The following is a 23,891-nucleotide window of genomic DNA, read 5'->3' as shown; positions in this document are numbered from 1 at the left end:
TCATTCTAAATTGTTTCATGAGCCATCCTGGAACAAGGCTACAGTGCATCTGCTGTGGGTTGAGTGTGCTACTTAGCCTTTTCTAAATGTTCTCTTCCAGGTAAATCACTGGTGAATGACTAAGCATGCGGAAAACCCTGCCTTACCACCTTGCGTGGGTTTTCTTACCTTTGTTCTCTAGGATGTGTTTACTTCTCCTGATCATTTTTCTCTTTGGAACCAGACTTTGGAAATTCTGAATGAGGCATCTTGGCTGGCTGTGAGCTGGGCATCCAGCTGCTGGGTCTAACACTTCTCTGAAGATACTGATCCTTTCTGAGGGAGATATTTCCAGATCTCATCTCTCCCTTGTGCTTCTCCGGCCCTACAGCCTGGTGAGGGTAACACTGTAGACAGTGATCCAGACACACAATCCCTCAGCTCACCCAGCCGGGGATGGGAAATCAATGAGAATATTTTAAAATGTAAAATGTGAATGATGGAGGGGAAGATAGGTAATCTCTAAATAGAAGTAAAGCTCTCAGGGCTGCCAAAGTTTTAGTGAGTATTTAGTGGTCTTGCTCCTAAAGATCTTGGACAAAGTACCTTATCATGGGGGCTAAGAGCACCTGGAAGGCAGCTAGCTCCTTCTCTCTCTGGGCCTATCCCAGGAAAGACTACCTGTACCATGCTTGGGCCTATCTGGACTTACAGAGAGAATTTTCTAGCTGTCCCAAAAGAACTCACAACAACAGCCAAATGGGGAAAGTATGTTTCTTTCCTTCAGCAAGTTATAAACTTAACACTTTTCACTGATTTTTAGCTCTCTGATGGCTAGCCGTGGGACTCAGAATCAGAAGACTTGGTTTGAAATGTCAGCTTTGTCAATCATTACCCCTCAAAGCTTTCTGAGCCTTGATGTCCCAGTTAATATGTGAATATAATATATTTGAGGATTAATTCCAAGGAGGATGTGAAAACACACTGAAGCATATACTATAGCTTTCTAATATGAGGTGCTGTTATATTCCTTATCCTGTCTTGAAATCTGCGTCCTTGGCAAGGGGTGCTAACTTTATCAACCCTTGTTTGCCTAACAGATTGAATGGAGCTACTTTGCATTTATCTGCTTTTAGTGGTTTGACTAAAAAACCTACATGAGTCTATAAGGTGTCTGATGCAAACCACAGCATGCTGGTCATGTGCTGTGCAGTCCAAGCTTTTACCACAGATTATTAAGTCATTAGAGTTTCTTTTCAATGGTATTGTCCAGGTGGTATTAATATAGTGGTTGAGGGAACAGGCTGGATTCTAATGCTAGTTCTGCCTCTCTCTAGCCGTATAAAACTGGGCAAGATATCTCATGCCTGTAAGCCTCAGTATACTCATCTGTGAAATAGGAGTAAGTGTAAAGAATACATGATGTAATTTATGTAAAGCATCTGCATAGAGTATGGGCTTCCATATACAACACACCATTTAAACCATCTCTGGGAAAATGTGGAGGATTTAACTAAATAGCCGAGAAGTGACAACCACCACCACCACAACAATAATAATTCCTTACTATACTCAATATATCTTAAACATAACACCAGGGATTTTATTGAATTATTTAATCGTTGCAGTATTTATGAAGTAGGTATTCGTTTCATTTTATAGATGAAGAGAAAGAGATCCAGAGAAGAGAATATTAACTTTCTAGAGACAGTGGCAGGTACTAGCCTTTTCCTAGGTTACTTTCTCTCTTATCTCCCTGCTTATTTCTTTTTTTAAAAAAAAAGACTTTATTTATTTGACAGAGAGAGACACAGTGAGAGAGGGAACACAAGCAGGGGAAGTGGAAGAGGGAGAAGCAGGCTTCCCGCTGAGCAGGGAGCCCGATGCAGGGCTCGATCCCAGGACCCTGGATCATGACCTGAGCTGAAGGCAGATGCTTAACTGACTGAGCCACCCAGGCGCCCCTCTCCCTGCTTATTTCTGTGTACTAACAATTCCATTCTGAGAGGATCCTGTTGCTTTATTTGTTTATTTGTTTCTTGTCTCTTTTTCATCTCTAGCATGATGGCTTCTACCTACCCTACACGCAAGGAGCAGCATGAAGGTCTGGCACCTAGTAGGTGCCAAAAATATTCAAGAAATGAATGAATGAACAATTCACTAATGCCACTCTAAGTATTGCCTTTTCCATGGAGTTCCATGTGGTTGTTTGGTACTTCCAGTCCTAATCACAAATGTCATTATTATTTGGGGACTGATTTCTTTTCTAATATGTAAGATCTTGATGGCAAGAATACGGTGTACTGCATATTTTTATCTCTTGCCCTTGAATCAAGGTTTGGTATTAAAAAATGCTTAGAGTCTGGGCACCTGGGTGGCTCAGTTGGTTAAGCGACTGCCTTCAGCTCAGGTCATGATCCTGGAGTCCCAGGATTGAGTCCCGCATCGGGCTCCCTGCTCAGAGGGGAGTCTGCTTCTCCCTCTGGCCCTCCCCCTCTCATGTGCTCTCTCTCTCTCTCTCTCTCAAATAAATAAATAAAATCTTTAAAAAATAAAAATAAAAAAAATGCTTAGAGTCAACAATTAAAATCAATGTGTAAAGATTCAGTCTCAAAAAGGGGGCATGATAGATCAGACTGGAATTATGGTGAAGAAAATTTTCAGGGAACAACATATTATTCTGTAGAAATAAACAGTTGTTGGATAAAATGTTACAAAGAACTCAGGAAATGTGAACAACGAAAGAGATGCTAAGTCAATATGATTTATGCTGAGGTCATTTCCCATTATCGATGTTGACTGATACTGTATTAATATATACCAGAGTGGGGTTTGCCTACAAAAGATACAAACCCACTTTGACAGTCATTCTTCTACTGTCTTCTCTGTCTGCTGTCACATCTAATCATCTGTGGTTTCTCTGTCCCTCATGAAGCCGTAGAAAACTATTTCTCTGGATGTCACTTTGCATCTTAAATTTGTACTTTAGAGCCCATTGAAATCAAGGATTCTCCCATATAATGGGCAAAGTATTTTCTTTAGGGGATATAGAGTCAAGATGACGGTAGGGGATACACTAGCTGCTAACTTAGCTGCCTGCGATAAGCTTGAACTTTCTTGTTTGGGGTAATTTTGTGGTAATTCTTGTTTGGATAATATTTGTTTAATATGTATTTATAATTTATTTCTTGAGCACCCTTCACGTACCTGTACCAAGTATATAACATTTTCACAAATAAACTTTTAAATAGGAATTGTTCAAGGGTCAGCAAAACTTTATTATAAGGAGCCAGACAGTAAGTATTTTAGCCTTTTTGGGCCCTACAGTCCCTGCCATAACTATTCAGCTCTGCCCCTGTGAGAGAAGCCATGAACGACACATGGGTGAATGGGCGTGGCTGTGAACATTATTTAGAAAAACAAGCCATAGAGCTGGATTTGGCCCATGACCGTAGTTTGCCAACCAGTGGAATAGTCCAATTCTTCTGGTAAAGCAAGGTAAATGGCACATGACTTATTTCAAACCACTCTTGTGATTTACGGCAAATTTTTTCAAATTATTCATCTAATTATCAACAGCTCCTATGAGAAATACAGACCGAATAATGCTGACTTTCAGCGTGGGGACCAAAATTTTGATTGAAAATTTGACTTCTCTTATGACAGAATCATCATGAGCATTACTACTCTAAACAAATATCACCTAAAAAAATTTCCTGCTGATACAGTACTTTTAATAATCCTGGGAGCTACTTTCCCAGAAGATGTGCACTCCTACGGATGCTGGATTCAGGAGTTCGTGTAGAAACCAGTACCAGAATCGGCCGGAGAGGATGCACTTCCAGACTGATGGCCAGTCCCTTGGTTCTGCTATCAGACTCTCCTCATCTGTGCTGGAATCCTGGCTCCAGCACTTACCAGTTGTTGGACTCGGGGCCCATCTCTAACTTCTGAGTCTCCATTTTCTCTTCAGTAAAAGTGGTGAGAGAAATTTTACCTATCTCCCAGGTTGTGGGGATAAATGAGATGATGTTGATCAAGGGCTTATGTAGTGTTTGGAACATAGCAAATGCTAGAAAAGCAAAGCTAATTTTAAAACTAACAATAGGAATCACTCATTACTTATTGTGCATCAGACGCTGTTCTGAGTGTTTCATTTACATATACAGCTCATCGAATCTCCACAAATAGCATCGTGAGGAAGGTGCTACCATGACCTCCATGTTACCAGCGAGGGAACCCATCTACACTTACAAGTGGCAAAGCTGGGATTTGATCCAAACAGTTTGCCCCCGTCATGCTGGAACCACTCTGGCTGCCACCAAAAAGGCCTCTTGAACTATCTGTCCCTACAAAGGCAACTGTTTCTTATTGCTCAGGTGGAACTAGGTAGACATCGTTTTTCCTGTTACGAGAATGAAGAGAACTAGTGCTGTGTGTGGGTAAAGGAACACTGATCACAAACCTCTGTCAATCTCTGACCTACCTAGAGGTCTCCACCCCCACCAGTGGAAAATGTTTCCGTCTGAATTAGAATGGAGAATGCCTTTTCTTCTAGAATAAGTGTTTTAAAAGCTTATGAAAGACAACTGAAGAGTATCACCGCTATACTTCCTGTGCATAAAAGCTAAATGACTTACGTAGGCCGGTCTGGTGTTTTAGCATTTCATTAATGGGAAAAATCCTGTCATTTCAGGCATTGATTTGTGAGCGACATTTGCTCGTGTCTGCATATAGAGTCAAAATAACACTACACTCTGAAAATGGGCTATTTACTTTATATCTCTGACTACCCTATAGAAAATCATCTCCCTCCTACTTCATCATTTCATATCCTCCTCATCTGCTTCATTTTCTCCAATATCTGATACACTATGTGTATATATTTATATACTGTATATGTGTTCATATACTGTTTCCCCCATCCTCCTTAGAATGTAAGTTCCACAGGACAAGGGTTTTTGTCTTACTTGTTCACTGCTGTGTTCCTAAGGTCTCACACAGGGCCAGGAACACAAGGAGGTGTTCAGCACATTTTGTGGAACACGTGAATCAATGCAATTGTCACCTATATAAGAAGTGCCCTTTTTCTTAGGCAGATAAGGCCTAAGCTACGTACCTCATCTCTGAGATCCTAGTACTGTGGGCAAGTGTGTGAGGAAGGAGAGTATAATGTTACTATCAGAGGCTTTGGATTAGATGCCAGCATTCAATCCCCGGTTCTTCCATCTCTTGATGGGATGATCTTGAGGTTAATGTTGCTGAATCTCAGACTCCTCATCTTTAAAACTGACATGATAAATTATACCTCTGTCCTAGGTGCAAATGTGATGCTGTGCAGACATCCCGGAGCACCATACCTAGCGCACGGTCTGAGCTCAGGAACACTGGCCACCTGAAAGGCGAGCAAACGACTGACCGCCATGTAGGTGGGCCACACTCTTTTCCAGGTTACATTGGTGGGAGGGGGAGCAGACAAGGAACCTGGTGCATGACATTAACGGAAGAATCTAAGCTAGAATGTTTAGGCAGTGACTCAAACCGGGATGCAGAGGTCTTGAGGATCGCTTGGGGGAAATTTTCAAAACTCTCCATGCTCCTGGGGCGTTGGCAACACTGCTTCCCTTTACAATTTGTGTGTGGATGTGTTTCTGGACTGACGGGAACATGTCCTATTCCTCAGGGGTTTGGGAGTAAAATAAAAGTGGATAACAAATTTACAGTACATTACTAAGGTATAATATGTTCAAATCTTTCTGATGACTGCAAAGATAGCATATGTATGAAATATTAGCTAGTTGATACCCAAGGGAATGAATCACTGCTCACCACAGAGGCTTTCGTGCACAGCATTTCCCTAGCATGACTGTGTAACAGCTTCCCGAGATGTTTTCCTTCTGAATGAAGACGTTTCTATTGCTCTTTAGGGGAAAATGGTTTCGCGAATTTTACCACTGCAAATCATCGTGATTCAAGTCATCTTTATGATACATTATTGTTTTTGAAAGAATTCTTTATATTCCTCAAGGTTTCTAAAGAACTTGACTCTATCCTTAAAACTGAGATCGTATTGGGTCAGTTGAGCTGAGGCAGAAAGATAACCTTGAATAAACAGAACTCTAATTACAATAGCTTTACTTTCACTCTTTATAAAAGACAGCAGGATTGTCTGAAAGTGCACTTACGTTTAGGTATCCGTTTGCAAAAATTAGAGTACCTTTCTTCAATGCTACCAAGAACTCCTTAATGACCATTAAAAATTATTTGAGAAGATAATTCACACTGTCACAGCCCAGAATTTTCTGTCTTTTGACTCACTGGGCATCATGGGAACATGAGTTTTCTTTCAGTACCTCAATGTTTGTGATTAAAAAATAAATCCAAGACGGCATTTTCTACCTGTGGTATATGCATGGATAACTGTCTATCAAAACATGTTTAGGATGGTACAATAAGCCTGATGCAACTTAATAACCATTCTTAATTAATTATTCTGAGGAAATGAGCAGAGTTGGGAAGGAGCCAGTAACAGAAACCGTTCATTAGCTTAAAAGCCACAGTACATCGATGGACTCTGAGAAACAAACTGAGGGTTCTAGAGGGGAGGGGGGTGGGAGGATGGGTCAGCCTGGTGATGGGTATTAAAGAGGGCACGTTCTGCATGGAGCACTGGGTGTTATACACAAACAATGAATCATGGAACACTACATCAAAAACTAATGATGTAATGTATAGGGATTAACATAACAATAAAAAAGCCACAGTCCATAACGGCAGTTTTCTACCTGTCTAAATTTGGGTCTGCACTGGACTTTGAGTGGCTGGCACTGACTCCTTGAGTTGGGAGAGCTCCCTCAGGAATAAACAAATATCGTGTGTGATGTGGAGCACTGATACGGAAAGGGTTTATGTGGAACCCCTCTCTGGCTTTTGCTTTTAGTATCTGAGGGTCTTGTGAAGCACAGAGACTCAGTGTGCTCGCATCCACAGGAGAAGGGTCAAGCACCCTCGATTCCGCCCATCCCTGTTTATTAAGAGTATTTGCACTTCATAATGCCCTCCTCCTAGGAGATAAAAGTCACTAGCAAAGTAAAGTCAAGAACTGTCTGCAAAATGGAGTAGTGTTCCTTTTATCAAAAGGCTAATTACTTTTAAGTATGTTCCCGGCGTCCCTCACTGATAAACTGGAAATAGCCGGGATGTTTGAGGGGAAGGCAAAAGACTGTGAACACCAGACAAGTCAGCTGAGGATGCTCATAAAGCAGAGACCTGGCTCAAGATTGTGAGGAAGGAGTTATAGCCCATGAACTGGTCCTATTCACAATATTTTGAGGAACCTGACTTCCATCGATTTGGAGGCAGGGTTTTAGATGGAACTTTGTGGCAAATGTAGAAATCTCTGCCCTTGGTGTTGCATCACATGCTATCTATCGTTATGGTAAGATCCTTGCCCCAGTGAAAGGGAATGAAGTGCTAAGTGTAAATTGTATTGGTCGTGGGGGTGTCATTCTTTGTCACAGAAAAGGAAACAACCTTGAGGACAATGAAATGGCTCATCTAAATATGGCACCACACACCTAAAAACCTTCAGGATTAGTGCCTTTGGTTGCCCAAACAAAGGGATGGGTTTTCCTAATTTGCTTAAGATGTTTATTGGGAATGAGTCCCAGAACAGGCCCACTGCAAAGTGTTTAGACGTCACTAAGAAATTCAGATTGCCTGTCATTTACTATTACACCAGCTCCTTGTTTCTAAATGTGAATGGGACTTCATCCTGCCATCGCTCCCCCGTCATCTCCCTCTCCCACTTCCCACAATGGACTGCCATGCCTCTGCTCAGGGCCCCTCGCTCCACCACTGTCTCTTCATGCTTGTTAGTCCATGAGTTTCCATTCCGTGTCACCAAGAAAAGAGAGACCAGCCTATAGGAATGAGCCACCTCCTACCCCATAACCTAAAAATAATCTGTAACCATGGTCATCCCGATCTCTTTCCCTGTATCATTCATTCTCTTTAAGTCACACATTAATCCATTTGTTCGACACTCATTGATACTTCTATGTACCACACGCTGTGCTGGGCGCTGCCGATGGACCAGTGAGTTAGATGCAATGCTGCTGACAGGCTTACCATTACCTTGCCCTCTCCAAGGTTATGGCTTCGCCTGTGTTCTTGCTGGTACCCCTTTGTGCCTCTGCAGGGACCGAGCCCTAGCAACAGTGAGTCTGGCTCATGTCTCTGCAAGCAGTTCCTCCCACCCCGCTTAGCTCTTTCCCACCAGGATTTAAAGGCTTCAGGTTGGGGCGCAGGGGTGGCTCAGGCGGTTAAGCATCTGCCTTCGGCTCAGGTCATGATCCCAGGGTCCAGAGATCAAGTCCCATGTCAGGCTCCCTGCTCAGCTGGGAGTCTGCTTCTCCCTCTGCCCCTCCCCCCTGCTTGTGCTCTCCCTCGCGCTCTCTCTCTCAAGTAAATAAATAAAATCTTTCAAAATAAATAAAGGCTTTGGGTTTCCCCTGTCTTAGGCAGGAAACAAAACAAAGGAAACAAAAATACTCTGCCTTTTTTCTCCCTGTCATTACTGTGCACTCCCCAGCTGCCCCTCTCTCTCACAAATGTGTTAAAACTTGTCTACTCTTAACTCCCTGTCCAGGTTCCTGCTGCCTGTCCCAATCCATTCATTCACAACTTCATGAGAGCTAATGTAGTCCCCCTAACACTTTGTGGGAATTACTCACAAAGCCTGCCAGTGCCTGTTTGGGGTGCTTTTTTGGTTATCTTTACCTCTTTCTGTTGACCTCCATGGAAAGTCTCCTCCTTTCGTTTTTGTGACTCTATATTCTCCTGGCTGTCTTCCTCCCTCTCTGGCAATTCCTTTTATTTGTTCTATTATTTTATTTATTCCTTTTATTTGTTTATTTCATGGGCTCTTCATCCCATTCTCCCCAGAATTCTGGCTAGTCCAGGGTTTCTTTTCTAGTCCACAAAATTTCCCCCAATAATCGTATTTACCCCAGAGTCCCCAACCAACCATCTGGATGCTGACTGCTCCAAATCTCAATCTCCAGGCCAGGTGTCTCTTCTGAGCTCTAACTCTGTATTTCAAACTGTAACCTTGTAAACTGTATTCTCCAGACACTTCAAATGCAACATGGGTAAAGCTGAACTTAATATGCTCACTGCCCTGAAATATACTCCTCCACCAATTAATTTGCAAGGTGCAGCTCAGGAGTCTCTTCCAGAAAGCCTTTCTGATGCCCATCTGCCCCCGAGCCATCTAGGTGAGGAGAACTGTAAGTACATCACTCTGAGCTTTTTCTGATGATAACACTTATTCCTTTATGGCTGGAATTATCACTTTACTTTCCTGTGTTTCCTATTAGACTGTGAACCTTTTGCGAGCAGGAATTCTAACTTGCTCATGTTTGTATCCTCATACCTAATACAGTGCCTGATACATAGTAGGTTTTCAATTAAATCATAGATGAGTGGGTGCAAATTTGTCCTTACCCGCACTATTTTCCCATTCCATTTAATAACACACTGGAAGGGATTGTAATAATTTAACAAGGATAATACCTCCACTGTGCACTACAGTTGGTTTATACAAAAGAATTGACTTGATTGCTCCTAATTGATTAATAGAGAAATAGGCTGGAGATCCATCCTAGCACGTGATACTCTCTAGTTAAATATTTCTCCTGTAAATTCACCCTGAAGCGGAGCCTATTCCTAGCTTTCCTTGTAGAGCAGAAAATATATCAGTGCACATTTTTTTCTCCTGCTCTTCCCCACCCTCATTTTCTATATGCCTAATCTTTCAAATGTTTGCCAAGTAGAATCAGTCACCAAGCTGAACTCCTGTCAGAGAAGCATGGCAGTGTATCAGTCCCGCACATTGCTGGAGGCTCCCGTTACTCGACTTTACAAATGATCTTTGAAAATTCATGGGGTGCTCTGCGTTTACCCTGCCTCTGTTCCCTCTCACCCTCATGATGGGGCCGCCTCTCGTAGAGTCACGGCCTCCTTCTCTGAGCGAAGAGCTGCTGCCTGCAGAAAATATGCTGAGTTCTCCCAGAGCCATAAATCCCGTGAAAACTCACAACGATGAAGGCACAGGATGGAAAGGCACAGGACGCTTTAGCTACTTGCAAGTACTAGATAATTATGCTCAGGCAAGCTATCCTAGAGGGACAGCCAAAAGTCACCAGGGCTGTTTATGAAAGGTTGGCAGGATTTTCTTTTCCAAAATGACTGTATCTATTTTTATTGCAATGAAATAGGGCCGTCAGGTGTTTTGCATTATTCATTCTATTTCGTGTGCACATTTAGCCTTGCTTAATTTTCAGAGCGAATTTAATTTGTAGTTTAAGTTCTTCTCGTGTACCTTGCATGCATCTACGAAGAGCTTTGTTTAATTCTAGTTCGTGAGGCCATGACTTCCCAGTTTTACATAAATCCACTTATTTACTCTTTTAACTGAAACTTCTCTTTCCTTGAACCTTCTCTCTCTCCTTGGCTCATTCTTCCTTCTTTATTTTCCCTCCCAACTGGAGGGAAAGCATCCACTAAAACTCTCTCTTTGGCCCTCTGGCCGTGTTCCAAGAGGGAAAAATAGGTCTTTCTGTCTCCAGCAAAAACTCCAGTCCTCTTCCAGCCTCCTAATTATAAAGATTTCCTCCAGAGCTCAATTTTTGTCAGCCTCTCCTTCCCTCTCTTTAGATTCAACACTAATTATATCTCCTTTCCATTATTTTAATGATCCCCAAAGGCCCATATTTGATCTTGACCACTCAACTTACAATGTAAATTTTTCCAAATCCTAAAGACTTACAATCTAAAATGTCCAAATCCTCTTCTTAAACTGAAAGTTTCTGACAGTGCCTTTAACTTCTCTCCCTCCACATTTCTCTCAACAATTCCACCACTTGTGGTTGGAAAGAACTGCTAGGGTCATATTTGACCCTTCCACCTTCCTCATTCCTTACACCCAGTCTTTACTAGTTATTTATCAATATGTCCCTAGGCACCATGGCAGGCGCTGTGGACACAGAAACGAACGGGATGATGTTGCCGGCCGCTGTGGGATGAACAATCTGGTGGGAGAGACACTTGAACAAAGTATTACAGCAACAGTGTGCACACAGATACGGGGACAAAGTGCTGCCGAGGGGAGGGGAAGCCCCAGCCACCGCTGCCCGTGGGCTCAGGAAAGCCTGCGCCGAGGGGTGAGCCTGGACGGGCAGGTTGTAAGTGACAGGTCCAAGGAGCAGCTGCAGAATGCTGGCAGCCTGGACGCAGTACACAGTGGGGCCAGTTTAGGAAACTGTTTGTGGAATGGTGGGCCAGGGACAGGGAGAAGATGGGTTTGGGGGAACAAGCAGGGAGCAGATCAGAGACGTCCCAGTATGCCATGATCATGGTGTTGTGTTTATGCCTGGAAGACAGATGGATATTGGTGGTTCCAGACATCTTAACCCTGTTATCAAGTGTGCATTCTAGAGGATCCTAGCAGCACTTTGGGGGGTGAACCGGAGGAGGGTGATTAAGTGCCCCGAAAGGGCTGGGCAATAGGTGGGCAAAGCAGGGGCCGGCCGGTCTGCAGTGCAAAGGGGCGGGCGGGGCCAGGAGACACAGGCGCTGAGGAAGGAGTGCTAGAAAGGAGAGGTCGGACACGGGAGAACTTTCAGTGCAAAACATTCCCGGTATGATGGCTTGAGGAGAGCTGGGAGCTTTGAAATAGGCATTTAAAGCACAAAAAGTGGGAACTGCTTACAGTCCTGAAAGGGACAGACAGAGGTCCCCAAGGCCCGCTGGAATGGGAACGCCAAGGGGGATGGAGCTCACCTGCCTTCCAATGCATGTCCAATATGTGGGACCTCTTGATCCAACTGCAGCCTGACCTGGGAACTTGAGATTCACAGATAGGTATGGAAGCGTTAGGAGTGGGGAGGGCTTTGCAGGTGGGAAATAAATTACATGATCAAGGTTGCAAAATATAAATGAACTTGGTAGGTGTGGGAAAATCTGGTGTGACACGCCTGAATCTATGGGGAAGGAATAAATACAGATAAGTCCTCTCTTCCTCTTTGCTCTGTGCCATGCTTAATAACGCCGCTTCCTGTCCAGTCACCCCAGCTGAGAATCTGGAACTCCACTTAGGAACTTCTCTCTCCTTCATCTACTGAATTTGTTGTTAAATCCTACTGACTTTACCTCCTAAATATTTCTCATATACATCTCTTCCCACCCATCCCTACTGTTACCCCTTAACTGAAGCCTTCTTTTCTTCTTGTCTGGATGGCAAAAGCTTCATCTCTGTCTCCCTGTTCTCGGATGGCTCGGTTGTACAATTTTATGAGCAAAGTTCCCAAAAGTCAAGGCCTTTAGTGGTTCCCCAGTGCCACAGAATCAAGTTCAGACACCTTCAGATGACACACAGGGCCTTCTGTGGTCTCACCCTGGGCTCAGCTTGGTTACATAAATGACTATTTCTGCTGGTCTGAAGGTCTTCTTGTTCTTCATGTTGGCCTGGTGAATACCCCCTCATCATTCTAGAGTGGAAGTGACTCTTATTCTGTTGGGGGCTTTAAGTACAGTGTTTGCCCCTCTCTGTTGCCTCTTATACACACTGTACGGCCCAAACTTCTTTTCAATGGTTTTTTTTTTTTAAGATTTTATTTATTTGAGAGAAAGAGAGAAAGAGCACGCAAGTGGGGGGAGGGGCAGAAGCAGAGGGAGAAGCAGGTTCTCCACCGAGCAGGGAGCCTGATGTGGGGCTCGATACCAGGACCCCGAGATCATGACCTGAGTGAAGGCAGATGCTTAACCAACTGAGCCACCCCGGAGCCCCTCCAATTGTTTTTAATGGCAATCTTTTATATTGCACTGAAAGTTCCTTAAGATAGTGACTATCACTGGTTTTCCAGAGCAATGCCTGGCTTGAAATTGGCACTCAATACATGTTTATTGAATTAAAGAAATAATGGATAAAGCAAAAATAACGATGAAAGGGTCAGATATTAGAGAGTTTTAAAAGCTAGTCAGAGGAGATTGGGGATATTCTTTTTGAAAGAAGATGATGTGTGCAAATTGTTTTAGGAAAATGAGTCACATAGGGGCACTCAGATTTATTCTCATATTTATACCTCTGCTCACATTGTTTTCCTTCTCTGAGTTGCTATCACTCTGCCTCTCTCCCCATCCTGTACAGTGTAGCTCTCTCATTACAGAGAGTATTTTAAAGGCTCACTGGAAAGACAACAGGATTTTGTATAAAAAGTAAATTATTATTTGAGTCTGCCATATTTCTAAGTTAGCCTGTCCTGTCTGGGAGGGGGAAATCTCCATAAAAAGTCTTTTCTACTTGCATAGTCACCATTATACTGGATAGTTGCTAGTTTGGCTACTTCGGAATAAAAAAGGGATTCAATAGGGGCACCTGGCTGGCTCAGTCAGTGGAGCATGTGACTCCTGATCTTGGGACTGTGGGTTCAAACCCTATGCTAGGCGTGGAGATTACTTAAAATAAAATAAAATCTTTTTTTAAAAAAAGGGATTAAAAAAGGGATTCAATAAAAAACAAGAGGATTTTAGCTAGAATCAGAGAAGGATATGTCATAAATCAATAGCAATTCTCCACGGAGCAAAATAGTGTTGGAATTGACTGAGCCCCAAAGTAAGCATGCATGTACTCTCTTATACTTTCATTCATTATATATGTAAAATTATATCATACACACACACACATACACACAGAAGTGTGCTGATAAATATATAACCATTGGCTCTCCACAAAAAAAAAAAAGAAAGGCACTGAATTGTCGTACTTGCTGATTTCTGTAGATTACAAAACTCCACCCATGGCCAGTTTTAAGCAACTAGTGTGACATCACAGAACATGGAATTGGGAAGAGATGCTAACAACCTGCTCTTCCAAAGCCTATGCTTTTGGGTTGCAACGTAACTGTGTATACACACTTTTGGAAGCCTGCTATACGCAAGACAGAGTGCTGAGGTCACTGAGGACACAAGGCCCTACCCTTAAGGATATTAATGGCAGTAGGGAGGTGGACAGACTAACAATTATGATACTTAAGAATTACTAAACTAGCAGTATATGCAAGGTATTATGGAAACATAGGTAGAACACCTAACATACGTAGTTATAGCTAGGCATTTAGTTATATAAGTCGGCCTGAGAAATTCAGGGAAGACTTGGTGGGGTGCGTGGAGCATCATTTGATCTGAGACTCGGAAGATCATGGGCAGTTGGCCAGATGAAGGGCATTCTGGCTGAGAGAACATAACAAGTTCAGAGAACTACAAATAATTCAGGATCACTGCAGCATAAAGTGTAAGTTAGGAGAGCCACAAGAAAATAAGCTGAACACATAGGAAGAAGCCAGGATCTTATTTGTTTGTTTGTTTGTTTTTAAAGATTTTATTTATTCATTTGACAGAGAGAGAGACAGCGAGAGAGGGAACACAAGCAGGCGGAGTGGGAGAGGGAGAAGCAGGCTTTCCGCGGAACAGGGAGCCAGATGCGGGGCTCGATCCCAGGACCCTGGGATCATGACCTCAGCTGAAGGCAGACGCTTAATGACTGAGCCACCCAGGTGCCCCCAGGATCTTATTTGTTAATGCTAAGATGTTTAAACTGTAGGCCTCAGGGAACTATACAAATCACTTGGATAACATATCTGTTAGAGAGATCCCCTAGTGAGCAATGTACAGAATGATTTGGGGGAGATTGGAATTGGAGCCCAAGAGGCTGCTGAGGTATGTGCTGAATGAGAGCACGGGAGAAGCAGGGATCGAGGACAATGGTGGTGTACGTGGGGTACCACAAACAGGAGATTTATGGGCTAGAATCACTCAGACTTGGCTATATAGGGTGGAAGGCACCTTAGAAGGACTCCCGGATTTCTGGCTTGGGACTATCAGATAAGAAAGAGGAAAGTTGGGACTCATGAAGAAAAATAATGGATTTAGTTTTAGACACATTGGATCTGATGCACTTACATGATGTCCAAAAAGCAATGAAGTGTTTGCTAGAGCTCCGTGCTAGAGACTCAAGCAGGTAGGGACGAAAGCAGGTGGAATGACAAAGGGCGAGGCTGCAGAAGCAAGAAGGGAGTCAGATGCCACAGCCGCAGACCTCCTTCACTGGACAGCTGCCTTTTGTGGCCCCACTGCAACGATACTAGACTGTTCTGTCCCTGAGCCTGCCTGGTCATCTCCCGGCCTCCCTTCTGTGGAGCTCTGCTTCTTCCTTCTCTCCCTGTCTTCTCAGTGCTGCTTTGAGATGTTCTGTCGATCTTTACAGGCTCAACTCAACGTCATGGACCCCATAAAGCCTCCTTCCTTTCTCCCCCATTTTGCTCCTCCCCTCCTGATGCCGTGTCCTCTATCCAGAACACAATGGGCTGCTCAGGATTATTTGTGCACGTTGCCAACAGTGAGCTCCTTGGAAGATGAAGAGCTCGTCTCTACATGTCCCTGTGTCCTCCACACTTAGGCCAGTGCTAGGCGCTTTTTTGGATTGTGAGAGGATGTTTCATTAAACTGAAGAGGATATTGAATATAAAGTGCCTACTCCACAATTTTGCTTAATGTTGACCTCACTCTAGCTTTAAATCTCTCACTCTTCCCCCAACTCATAAAGGAGCCTAAAGACAGGGTACCAGCCGAGCCTTCTTCTGTCTGGAACTTGGGATATCTGCTTGCCATTTGAAGAATGCACAAAAGGCTATGTAAAGAAATATAGTTTGTCATTTTCAAGGTTAGCTGATTTTTTTTAAAGCTTTATTTGTTTATTTGAGAGAGAGCTTGAGCGGGGGCGGGAGGGGGCGGAGGGAGAGGGAGAGAATCTCAAGCAGACTCCCCGCTGAGTGCGGAGCCTGACAAAGGGCTCGATCTCACAAACCTGAGATCATGACCAAGAGCCTGAGGCTTAGCTGACTGAGCCACCCAGGTGTACCTCATGGTTAGCTGATTTTAAAAGGCATGTGTGTGTGTGTCCAAATTAAGAATGCTGCAGGACTACAGGTTTCTCCTTTTTTGTAGGCATATAGGAAAATGTATTTTTCTCTCCTGGTGAAATTATGTCTCAAAGCTACAAATGTAAAACTGGGAATAAACAATGTTCATCTAACCAAGGGACACAATGCACATAACTGCAGGGGATTTTCACTGAGGCAGTTTATGGGGTATGTACAAAGTCTTTCCTTATACAGGATGGGAATGTGAAAATGGAAAGGTATTCGTTGATGATAAAAATAAGAGGGCTCACTTAGGTACCTGTGTGCCGAGTGAAAAAAATCACACTTTTTTTTCATATCTTAGTGACCTTTATACTATGAAGGATACAGCTGAACCCAGACAAATGCGACAAATAAAACGATTAGAAATGAAAAATGGATTTGTGAAAACACTCCCTGTAAACTTGAGAAACCTCTGATTTAGGCCTGATGCTGAAGAGTTTAGTATCATTAATTTGCCTGGTAAGATGAACCACTGATGAATCTCCCCACACACCCTAAGGGACTTCAACCTCCCAAATACCAGCCCTACTGCCTGCTATTACACTCTTAGGCCTCCTTTCCCTCCTGTCTTGGAGGGTTTTCCTTGTTCAAGATTTCTTGAAAAAGCAAGTAGCACTGGAGGCAGTTGGAGGGAGGCGGGGGAGAAGAGAAAAGACATATTTAAGCCCCTTATTTATCCCGGTTCTTCATTTTCCAGGAGCCTATTGCACGAGCAGAGCGTGCTGAGGAGGGGCTCAGAGCAGTGAGAAGGACAGGCCAGAGAGGAGGGTAGCGGAGGGGACCGGCGGGAGAAGAGCGAACATGAATTTGGTCACATGCATCTCACTGGATTTGAACAGTCTATGAGTAATTGTTATTCCCCTTTTATTGATGAGAAAATCAAGGCTAAGAAAAACTGACTCAATCTTACCCATGTTCTTTTACCCTGCTATTTTCCTTGAGAATATTAATTTCAACATTTTATGTAAAGGCAGGGTATAAATTATATATTTTTATATACATATACACACATATATATATTACTGTAATTATATTAAAAGGACCAAGTGAAAACATAAGAAAAAGAATATAAGCAAATGCTAATAAACTGTGGTTTGGGGAGGTGGGGTAAAGGATACCTTTTTTCTTATCCCTCGTTTTCTGTGGTTTTCCATAATACGCATGATTGCTTTTATATCGTCATCAGCAATAACAATAGCAACAGCAACAAAAGGATGGATTGCTTTAAAAAGGAAAGCCTCTTTTGTTTCTTGGGTGAGCAACGTTCCTCTGGTAAGGTGGAAGGCTTGTAAGAAATTTATGGAACCAAAGACCGGTATTTTAAAGGCTTCTTTAGTCAAATAAAACCTATAATGAAAAACTTGCCATAAACTCATGGAGTTTGCATTTGGACTCTGTCCCACAGTTCCCCAACCAGAGGCAAAAGGAACGAATTAGGGAGATTCAGTGCAAAAGAAAACTGGTAGTCTGCTCCATATGATATTCTGCGCACCCCTGCATCCCTTGGGAAGCAAATATTTGCATCCGTAGTATAATCCATTACCAAGATTATTTGTGCCTCCCAAATACCAAAGGAACCAATCAATTCCTTTGGAATATACAGTCAGGAATTCAGATATTTTATCTACCCAGTGCTCCACGCCAGAAATGACCAAACTGACAGGCTCTTCTGGCACTGTGTGGATAGAGCTGAAATGTGACAAACAGGATCATTTAAACTGTATCTCTTCAATATCAAAACAACCAATGGTAAAGCCAAAGATTTAGTCAATCAGAAAATCCTTTGTCTAAGTTCCAAGTTCCAAGCCATTATTTTGAGTAATTCCTTTGATTCAATTTACCAAGTATTTAGTCAGTTTCCTAAAATATAATAAAATCTCTAAGTAATAGGGAAAAAAAAATCTCTGATCTGGATTTTCTGCATGGGGGATAAAAGTTAAAAACAAATAAAAATGCACATTTATCCCTTACGTATAAATGCTCTTTTATTTCCTTTTTAAATGGAGTTCTCTTAGGCTATGCACATTTGACTTTAATAACTTGGTTAGAGAGACCTGTCCCAGACAGACTATTTATTAAAATGTAAATTAAACTTGCCTGAAAAAAAGAGAATGCAGAGAAAATACTGAAACAAAAGACTCTTGGTTATAGGAGGTGGAGGCTTGAACCTTTTGAAGATTTGAGAAAAGAACCATTTTAGAAGAGAAAAAAGCCAAAGGAAAGGCCCATTGATTTTGGACAAAACTGGTTCCCTTGCATGGCTCTCACCCCTACTCATCAGTCGGGGCACTCATGTCTCCTAGGCTCCGAGCCCTGGTGTGGGGCTGTCTTCAGCTGGTGCTTCTGTTGTGTTCACACCTCACCCGTTCTTTCTTTGAAACGTGTCTCTGGTTCACACCTTCCTTTAAGTTCTCCTGATGGAGAATCTCACTACTTCATGCCTGAATCACCACCAACAATTTCCAAAGTGGCCTTTCTGTCCCCTGACTCCTGCCCTCCAAATCTGTCTCATCCCCATATTGATCATCCCCTCCAAACCAGTTTGCTTGCTGTTGCTTCCTGCTCACCACCCTCCTTGTTGGTTGCCTCTATGCCAAGTTAAAACTCCTTTCTCTGCCTGATAGCTGGGATCCTTCACAGCCCCTTAGCTGTCTCTTAAACACACACACACACACACACACACACACACACACACACACACTCCTAATTAATGCAATCTTCCTTTTTACTGCTCCCCCAAATATGTCACTCATTTTAGTCAACCAGATCACTCGACACCATAAAAATCCCACCCGTGGGCTCTTCCTTGTCTCCTTTCCAAACCCGTAACATTCTCATCCCAGCCAGGTCCTTCGTGTGTGGCGTGATGTCCCTCTTGACTTTTACTTTCCAAATTAGCTCCATCCTAATGGAGCCTACTCAAATGCCACCTCTTCCAGGGAGCCTTCCCTGATCACTTCAGCCCCACAGTTTTCTTTCTCTTCTCTGAACACCCATCCCATCTCCCATCAAGACTGAATTTCATGACATATTACTTCAGTGCACTTCTGTGGATTCATATGCTATCCCGTGTCTCTCAGCGGGGGTCTTATTGCCATTCGTACCAGGGCACTTCTTCAAAGGGCAGGACTGACTGGCACATTTCGGGACACGTGGTGCGCCTCCCTCTTGAAGGCTCTCTGACAGTGTTGCGATTGTGACAAACCCAAATGCTCCGAATACATTTCCAAATGCCTTAATAATTAAAAAGTTCCTTAGAGAAGTTACTAGAACATATACACATCTGTTCAACAGCTAATCTGTTTGAATGGTGAATGTATATAGTATTTTAAAGAATGAATCCATATTTGTCTTACAGTTGCCAACACAATATAAAACTAGGAAAGAGGCTAATTGTCAGGTGTTCATCACCACTCCATTTCATAAGATGTTCCACTGAACCCTCATTGCAACCCCGGATGCTGCTATTGATCCTCCTTTTCTAGATTAGGAAACTGAGGCTCAGAGGGTTCTGCCTATTCAAGGTCATACTATTCGACTAGAACCCTGGCATGTAAGCCCAGGATTGTTTGGAGCCAAATCTTTGACTTTTTCTTCTATCACCAGCCTCTATAAAGGCTCTATAAAGCCTATCTATAACAGCTTTGAAATAGGAGTGTGAACATGTAATATAATTAGCAATTTAAAGCACATTATTAATGCTGATAGGTACTAATGACTATAATTGAGAAGAAGGACATTAGACCAGACAATTTTTTTTAGAATTTGCAACAAGAATATAAATTGGAGTCTAATGAACAAATTTACTCACTGACCCTTGCTGCAGACGTTAACCCATGTTTGATCTCAAATTGAGATGTACATATTCTTTACCTTCTTACTGTATTTGTTAATGTTTGTCTTGGCAGATGGTCAACAGCTCTAAGTTTCCCTTAATCAAGTTCTGGGTAACGGATGGCCAAACAAGCCTTGTATTAGGTAGCATTGCTAGACCCAAAGCAATAGGAATCTAAGAGCCGGCAATAGTTCTCAGGTCCTTCCTGTCTGGTATCCTTAATAAAAAATGTTCTGTTCAATCAAATCTCAAAGTATCATTTAAAATGGTGTATAGACTCCCTTTAAGTTATAGTTCCTTATTCATTTCATGCATATCTACAACACCCACATTTATTAGCAGCTCATTTCAGTGTGTGCCCATATGTCCAATTAAAATTCTTCATATATCAGCTAATCTAGAGTTTCGGAAGTAATAGCATGTATATAATCCATATGCTTACTTTAAAAAGTATGCTCAGTTTCTATCTAAGCACACAGGAAGAACTGTATTCCCTGCAGGGGGAAAAAGAGAGAGAAAGAGCCAGTATTGCTGATTTCAAGTTTTCTTTCTCAGCTATGAGAATAAATGTTTCCTATGTACTTATTCTGTTCAGCAAAGAAGAAAAAGGAACTGAAAGCCAAGTTCATTAAGTAACTTAGAACAATTGTGTAAATATAGCTGAAAATGTATATGATATACAAGTATATTGCCTTATAAACTGTATCTACTGTAACAAAGTTGCACTTCATCCACTAGGAAAACCACTATTTAGCTGTAACCACATCCACATTTGGTGATCTGAAAGCTAAAGGGATTTTTAGTTACGCTTACCAGGAGAAACACATTTAAAAAAATGTAATCATTCTTTCTAACCAATGAATTGAGGTTGGTGTTAGCCTTTTTACCAGAACATTTCCTAAGGAGAGTGCATTTTCCATTTCTGCATGCTGGGACACTTTGTAGGGAGCTGGGGGAGAAGGTGATAGGCTCTTTCCCCACTAAAACTAGTAAGTCCAGGACCGGGAACCCCTCTCAGTTATTAAATCTCAGTGAGAAGCTGTAGAACGGTAGGAAAGTTTCATTTTTGCTCTGACTCATCTTTTCTCCAACTATCTTATCAAATCTCTGTCATGCCATAGAATTCTAAAAGCTAGCCAGCTGCTCCCCAGAGAAGCCACCAATGGTGCAGGTATTTCGATTACATTTCCCAGAGAATCGCACACATTTTAAAAGTGGATTTCTAGAGTTGCTGTTTATATTTCCTTCTATCCTCCCAGCACCTCCACTGATACCTGCTGGTGTGCTCTCACATTTCCCCCACCTATTTTTAGATCTTCGGTTGCTTTAGAGATGGATTTCACATGTAAAGCAGATGCTTACACTGTGAAACATTGGCATGATTGTATTTTGATTTTGCCGTCAGCTAAGGAGGGCAAAGTTGATGCCATCCTGCAAGGAACTCTATCCCACACTGTTTCCGTGGACTTGCTGGCTCAGGTTTGCTTACCTGCTTCCTCGAAGATACTGTGCTGCTGAAACATCTATTAGAGGTCTTTGAGTTCAAATTCTTGTTCTGATGGGTTGAGTCGTTTTTCCATGTCTTAGAGTTTTCTTTAGGATCTGAAGGAATGGGATTTAAGAAGAGGATCCTAGCTATGAATCCGTAGAGGACGGTGGCCAGTATCATTGGCACAACATAAAAGACGCCAAAGTCCATTAGGTAAATAGGTGAGTAGTAATTCCTGGAGATCTTGTAGCCACAGGACACCACAACAGCATCTTTGTAGGTGCTAATGTTGAGATCCAGCAAGAAGAACCAGAGCATACAATAAATGGATGTGAAGGCCCAGACAAAGATGATGATCTTTTTGGCTCTGGAAAATGTGCAGAGAAACTGGGCTTTGATGGGGTGACAGATCGCTATGTACCTCTCAATGGTAAAGGCTGTGATGGAACAAGAGGATGCATTAATGCCCAAGTACTGGAGGTAAGTGATGCAGAGGCATCCGACGTAGCCGTAGACCCAGGAACCATAGATACTGTCTGTTATGTTGGGGAGGCCTGCAGCCACCAAGACCATGAGATCGGCTACTGCCAGACTCACCAGGTAGCAGTTTGTGGGGGTCCTCATGTGCTTGGTTCTCATGACCACCAACACTACCATGATGTTGCCCACGATGCCCAAACCACAGATTATGAGCACAAGTAAGATGGTGACCACTTGGTACTCGAGGGCCACCACCGCTCTTGGCTGAAGCTGTGTTTGGTTCAGTTCACTTACTGTCTCGTTTTCCATCTTCACAGGTTTGAAGTTTCTCTGAAACACTTCTCAAAACATCCTCTTCCCGATGGCCTTCCTTTATCTCAGTTGTTCTCTCCCCCTGTGAAGAGTTAGAGTCCAAATTCATTCACAGCGTCCCCGTTTCAAATGGAGCCGGTCACGGGCAGGTAGCTCTCTTTTCCTCTGCTTTCACCTCCAGTGTTTCTCCAGTAACAGGGCTCACATGTACTTCTGAAAACTCCCTTTACTGCAACTCTAGTGTAGGATGGAGGAACTGTCTTTAACCAGCTTAATAAGAGGCACCTGTTTCCTCTTAATGGAGAAAAAATGCAGAAGAGAAACAGAGGAAGCTCCCTACTTTGAAAGGGTGCCCAGAAGGAAAAGCTAAATGATATCTGCTAGCTGAAAAAGAAGTACAAAGAAACCTCTCAGATGCTTGGGAAAAGTGTAAAGAGGAGAAAGGGACCAGGCGTGGGGGGAAAGCGGAGAGGCTCAATGATGAAGCTTGGTAGGAATTTAGAGTTTGCCTCCTTTGCTCTCAGAGGGTGGGATCGCTGGGCTACAAAACCCCAAGTCTTTGAGCCTGCGTTTCCCCCTGCCGCCCTGCCCTACCTTCCCCATAGCGACCAATTTCTTCTCTTACCTTTCCCTCAGTAGCGCTGCCTGCTTTTTTTTCCCGGTGGATGAAGCAGTAGAAAGTGCAAGTTTCCAGTCCCGCAGGAGGTCTGGTCTACTTTGCGGACGGGGAGATCGCTTTGCTGCGCTCAGTCCTCAGCATCGCAGTTCCTCTGAACCCTCTGGACCCTTTGCGAGTGTGGCCCGAGCACTGCCGCAGCTGCCGGAGCTGCCTGGGGAGCCGCGGGGCGAGCCTGTCAAATCAGAGAGCGTCCCCTAATGAGCACACACGCTCTCTCCCTCTCTCCCGCCCTCTCTCCCTCGCCCTCTCTCCACACACCGCCACCCCCCCGCCCCCAACTGCCTGTCCTTTCTCACTGATTCATTATCTTCTCCCCTTGAAGGATCTCCTTTTAAATGTGCTGATGACTCCGTCCTCCATCTGGAAGGCTGAAATCCTAAGCAAGGGGTCCGGGAGCGGCGGGGACTGCGCGTGCTTCAGTCTAAGTCCTGCAGGAACTCCAGGACCCGAGCAGCCCTGAAATATATTTACACACCCTGTGTGATAGGACTTTGGGGAGAGCAAATTCTTCTCAGTCCAGACACAGCCCTTAGAGCTTGAAATATCTGTCTGAACTGAAATCAGCTGCTTTCTCTATGATGGAAACCCTTAAACCGTTTCTCCAGTGAGCCAGTGAGGATGGCCCCCTCCTCTTGTGTTATATGAATGGAAGATGAGTTGAAATTGATTTTAAACCATTTCAGCTGCACTCTGCCGAGGCTTATAAAATTATTTTTCTAAAAACTCTTTGAGCTAAGAACACGGACTTAAACCTACGTATTATCTGTTCAGTTTGTTTTTCAACTCTGGCTCTGCATCACTTATTAGAATCTCTCGACCTGTTCCGGGTGCCTCTCCCCTCTTCACCCACCTCTGGTATACCCACCACGGTCCCACCCAGCAACGTTTAGTGTGTATTTATCTCTAGGTGAAAATATCCCGTGGAAATCTAGGCCAGGGCCACTCTGGTACCACAGTTCCGAAAGGAAACTTCATGGATGCTCTTTTAGAAAAGTGTACTTCAGCTTGACTTTTATTGCTCTAAAGTAGCCCATGGGCAAATCCTTACCGTTTTTTATAGAGGCTCAGAAAACG

At 43.2% G+C, this 23,891-nt stretch overlaps 1 protein-coding gene across 1 annotated transcript in view; it reads right to left on the bottom strand.

Moving 5' to 3' along the window:
• TRHR (thyrotropin releasing hormone receptor) overlaps window positions 1–22,212 on the bottom strand; it is a 35,948-nt gene extending 13,736 nt beyond the window's left edge. Inside the window, exon 1 of the mRNA XM_021688594.1 lies at window positions 21,347–22,212. Within this exon, the coding sequence (XP_021544269.1) occupies window positions 21,347–22,135 (789 nt within the window). The 5' untranslated portion in view covers window positions 22,136–22,212. The remainder of the gene's footprint in view (window positions 1–21,346) is intronic.
• Between the last annotated feature and the right edge of the window lie 1,679 nt (window positions 22,213–23,891).

The sequence above is a fragment of the Neomonachus schauinslandi genome, chromosome 4 (assembly GCF_002201575.2).
Source record: "Neomonachus schauinslandi chromosome 4, ASM220157v2, whole genome shotgun sequence".
NCBI lineage: Eukaryota > Metazoa > Chordata > Mammalia > Carnivora > Phocidae > Neomonachus > Neomonachus schauinslandi.
Note: the sequence above shows the minus strand (reverse complement) of the source record. Positions and strands in the feature narration are given on the sequence as shown.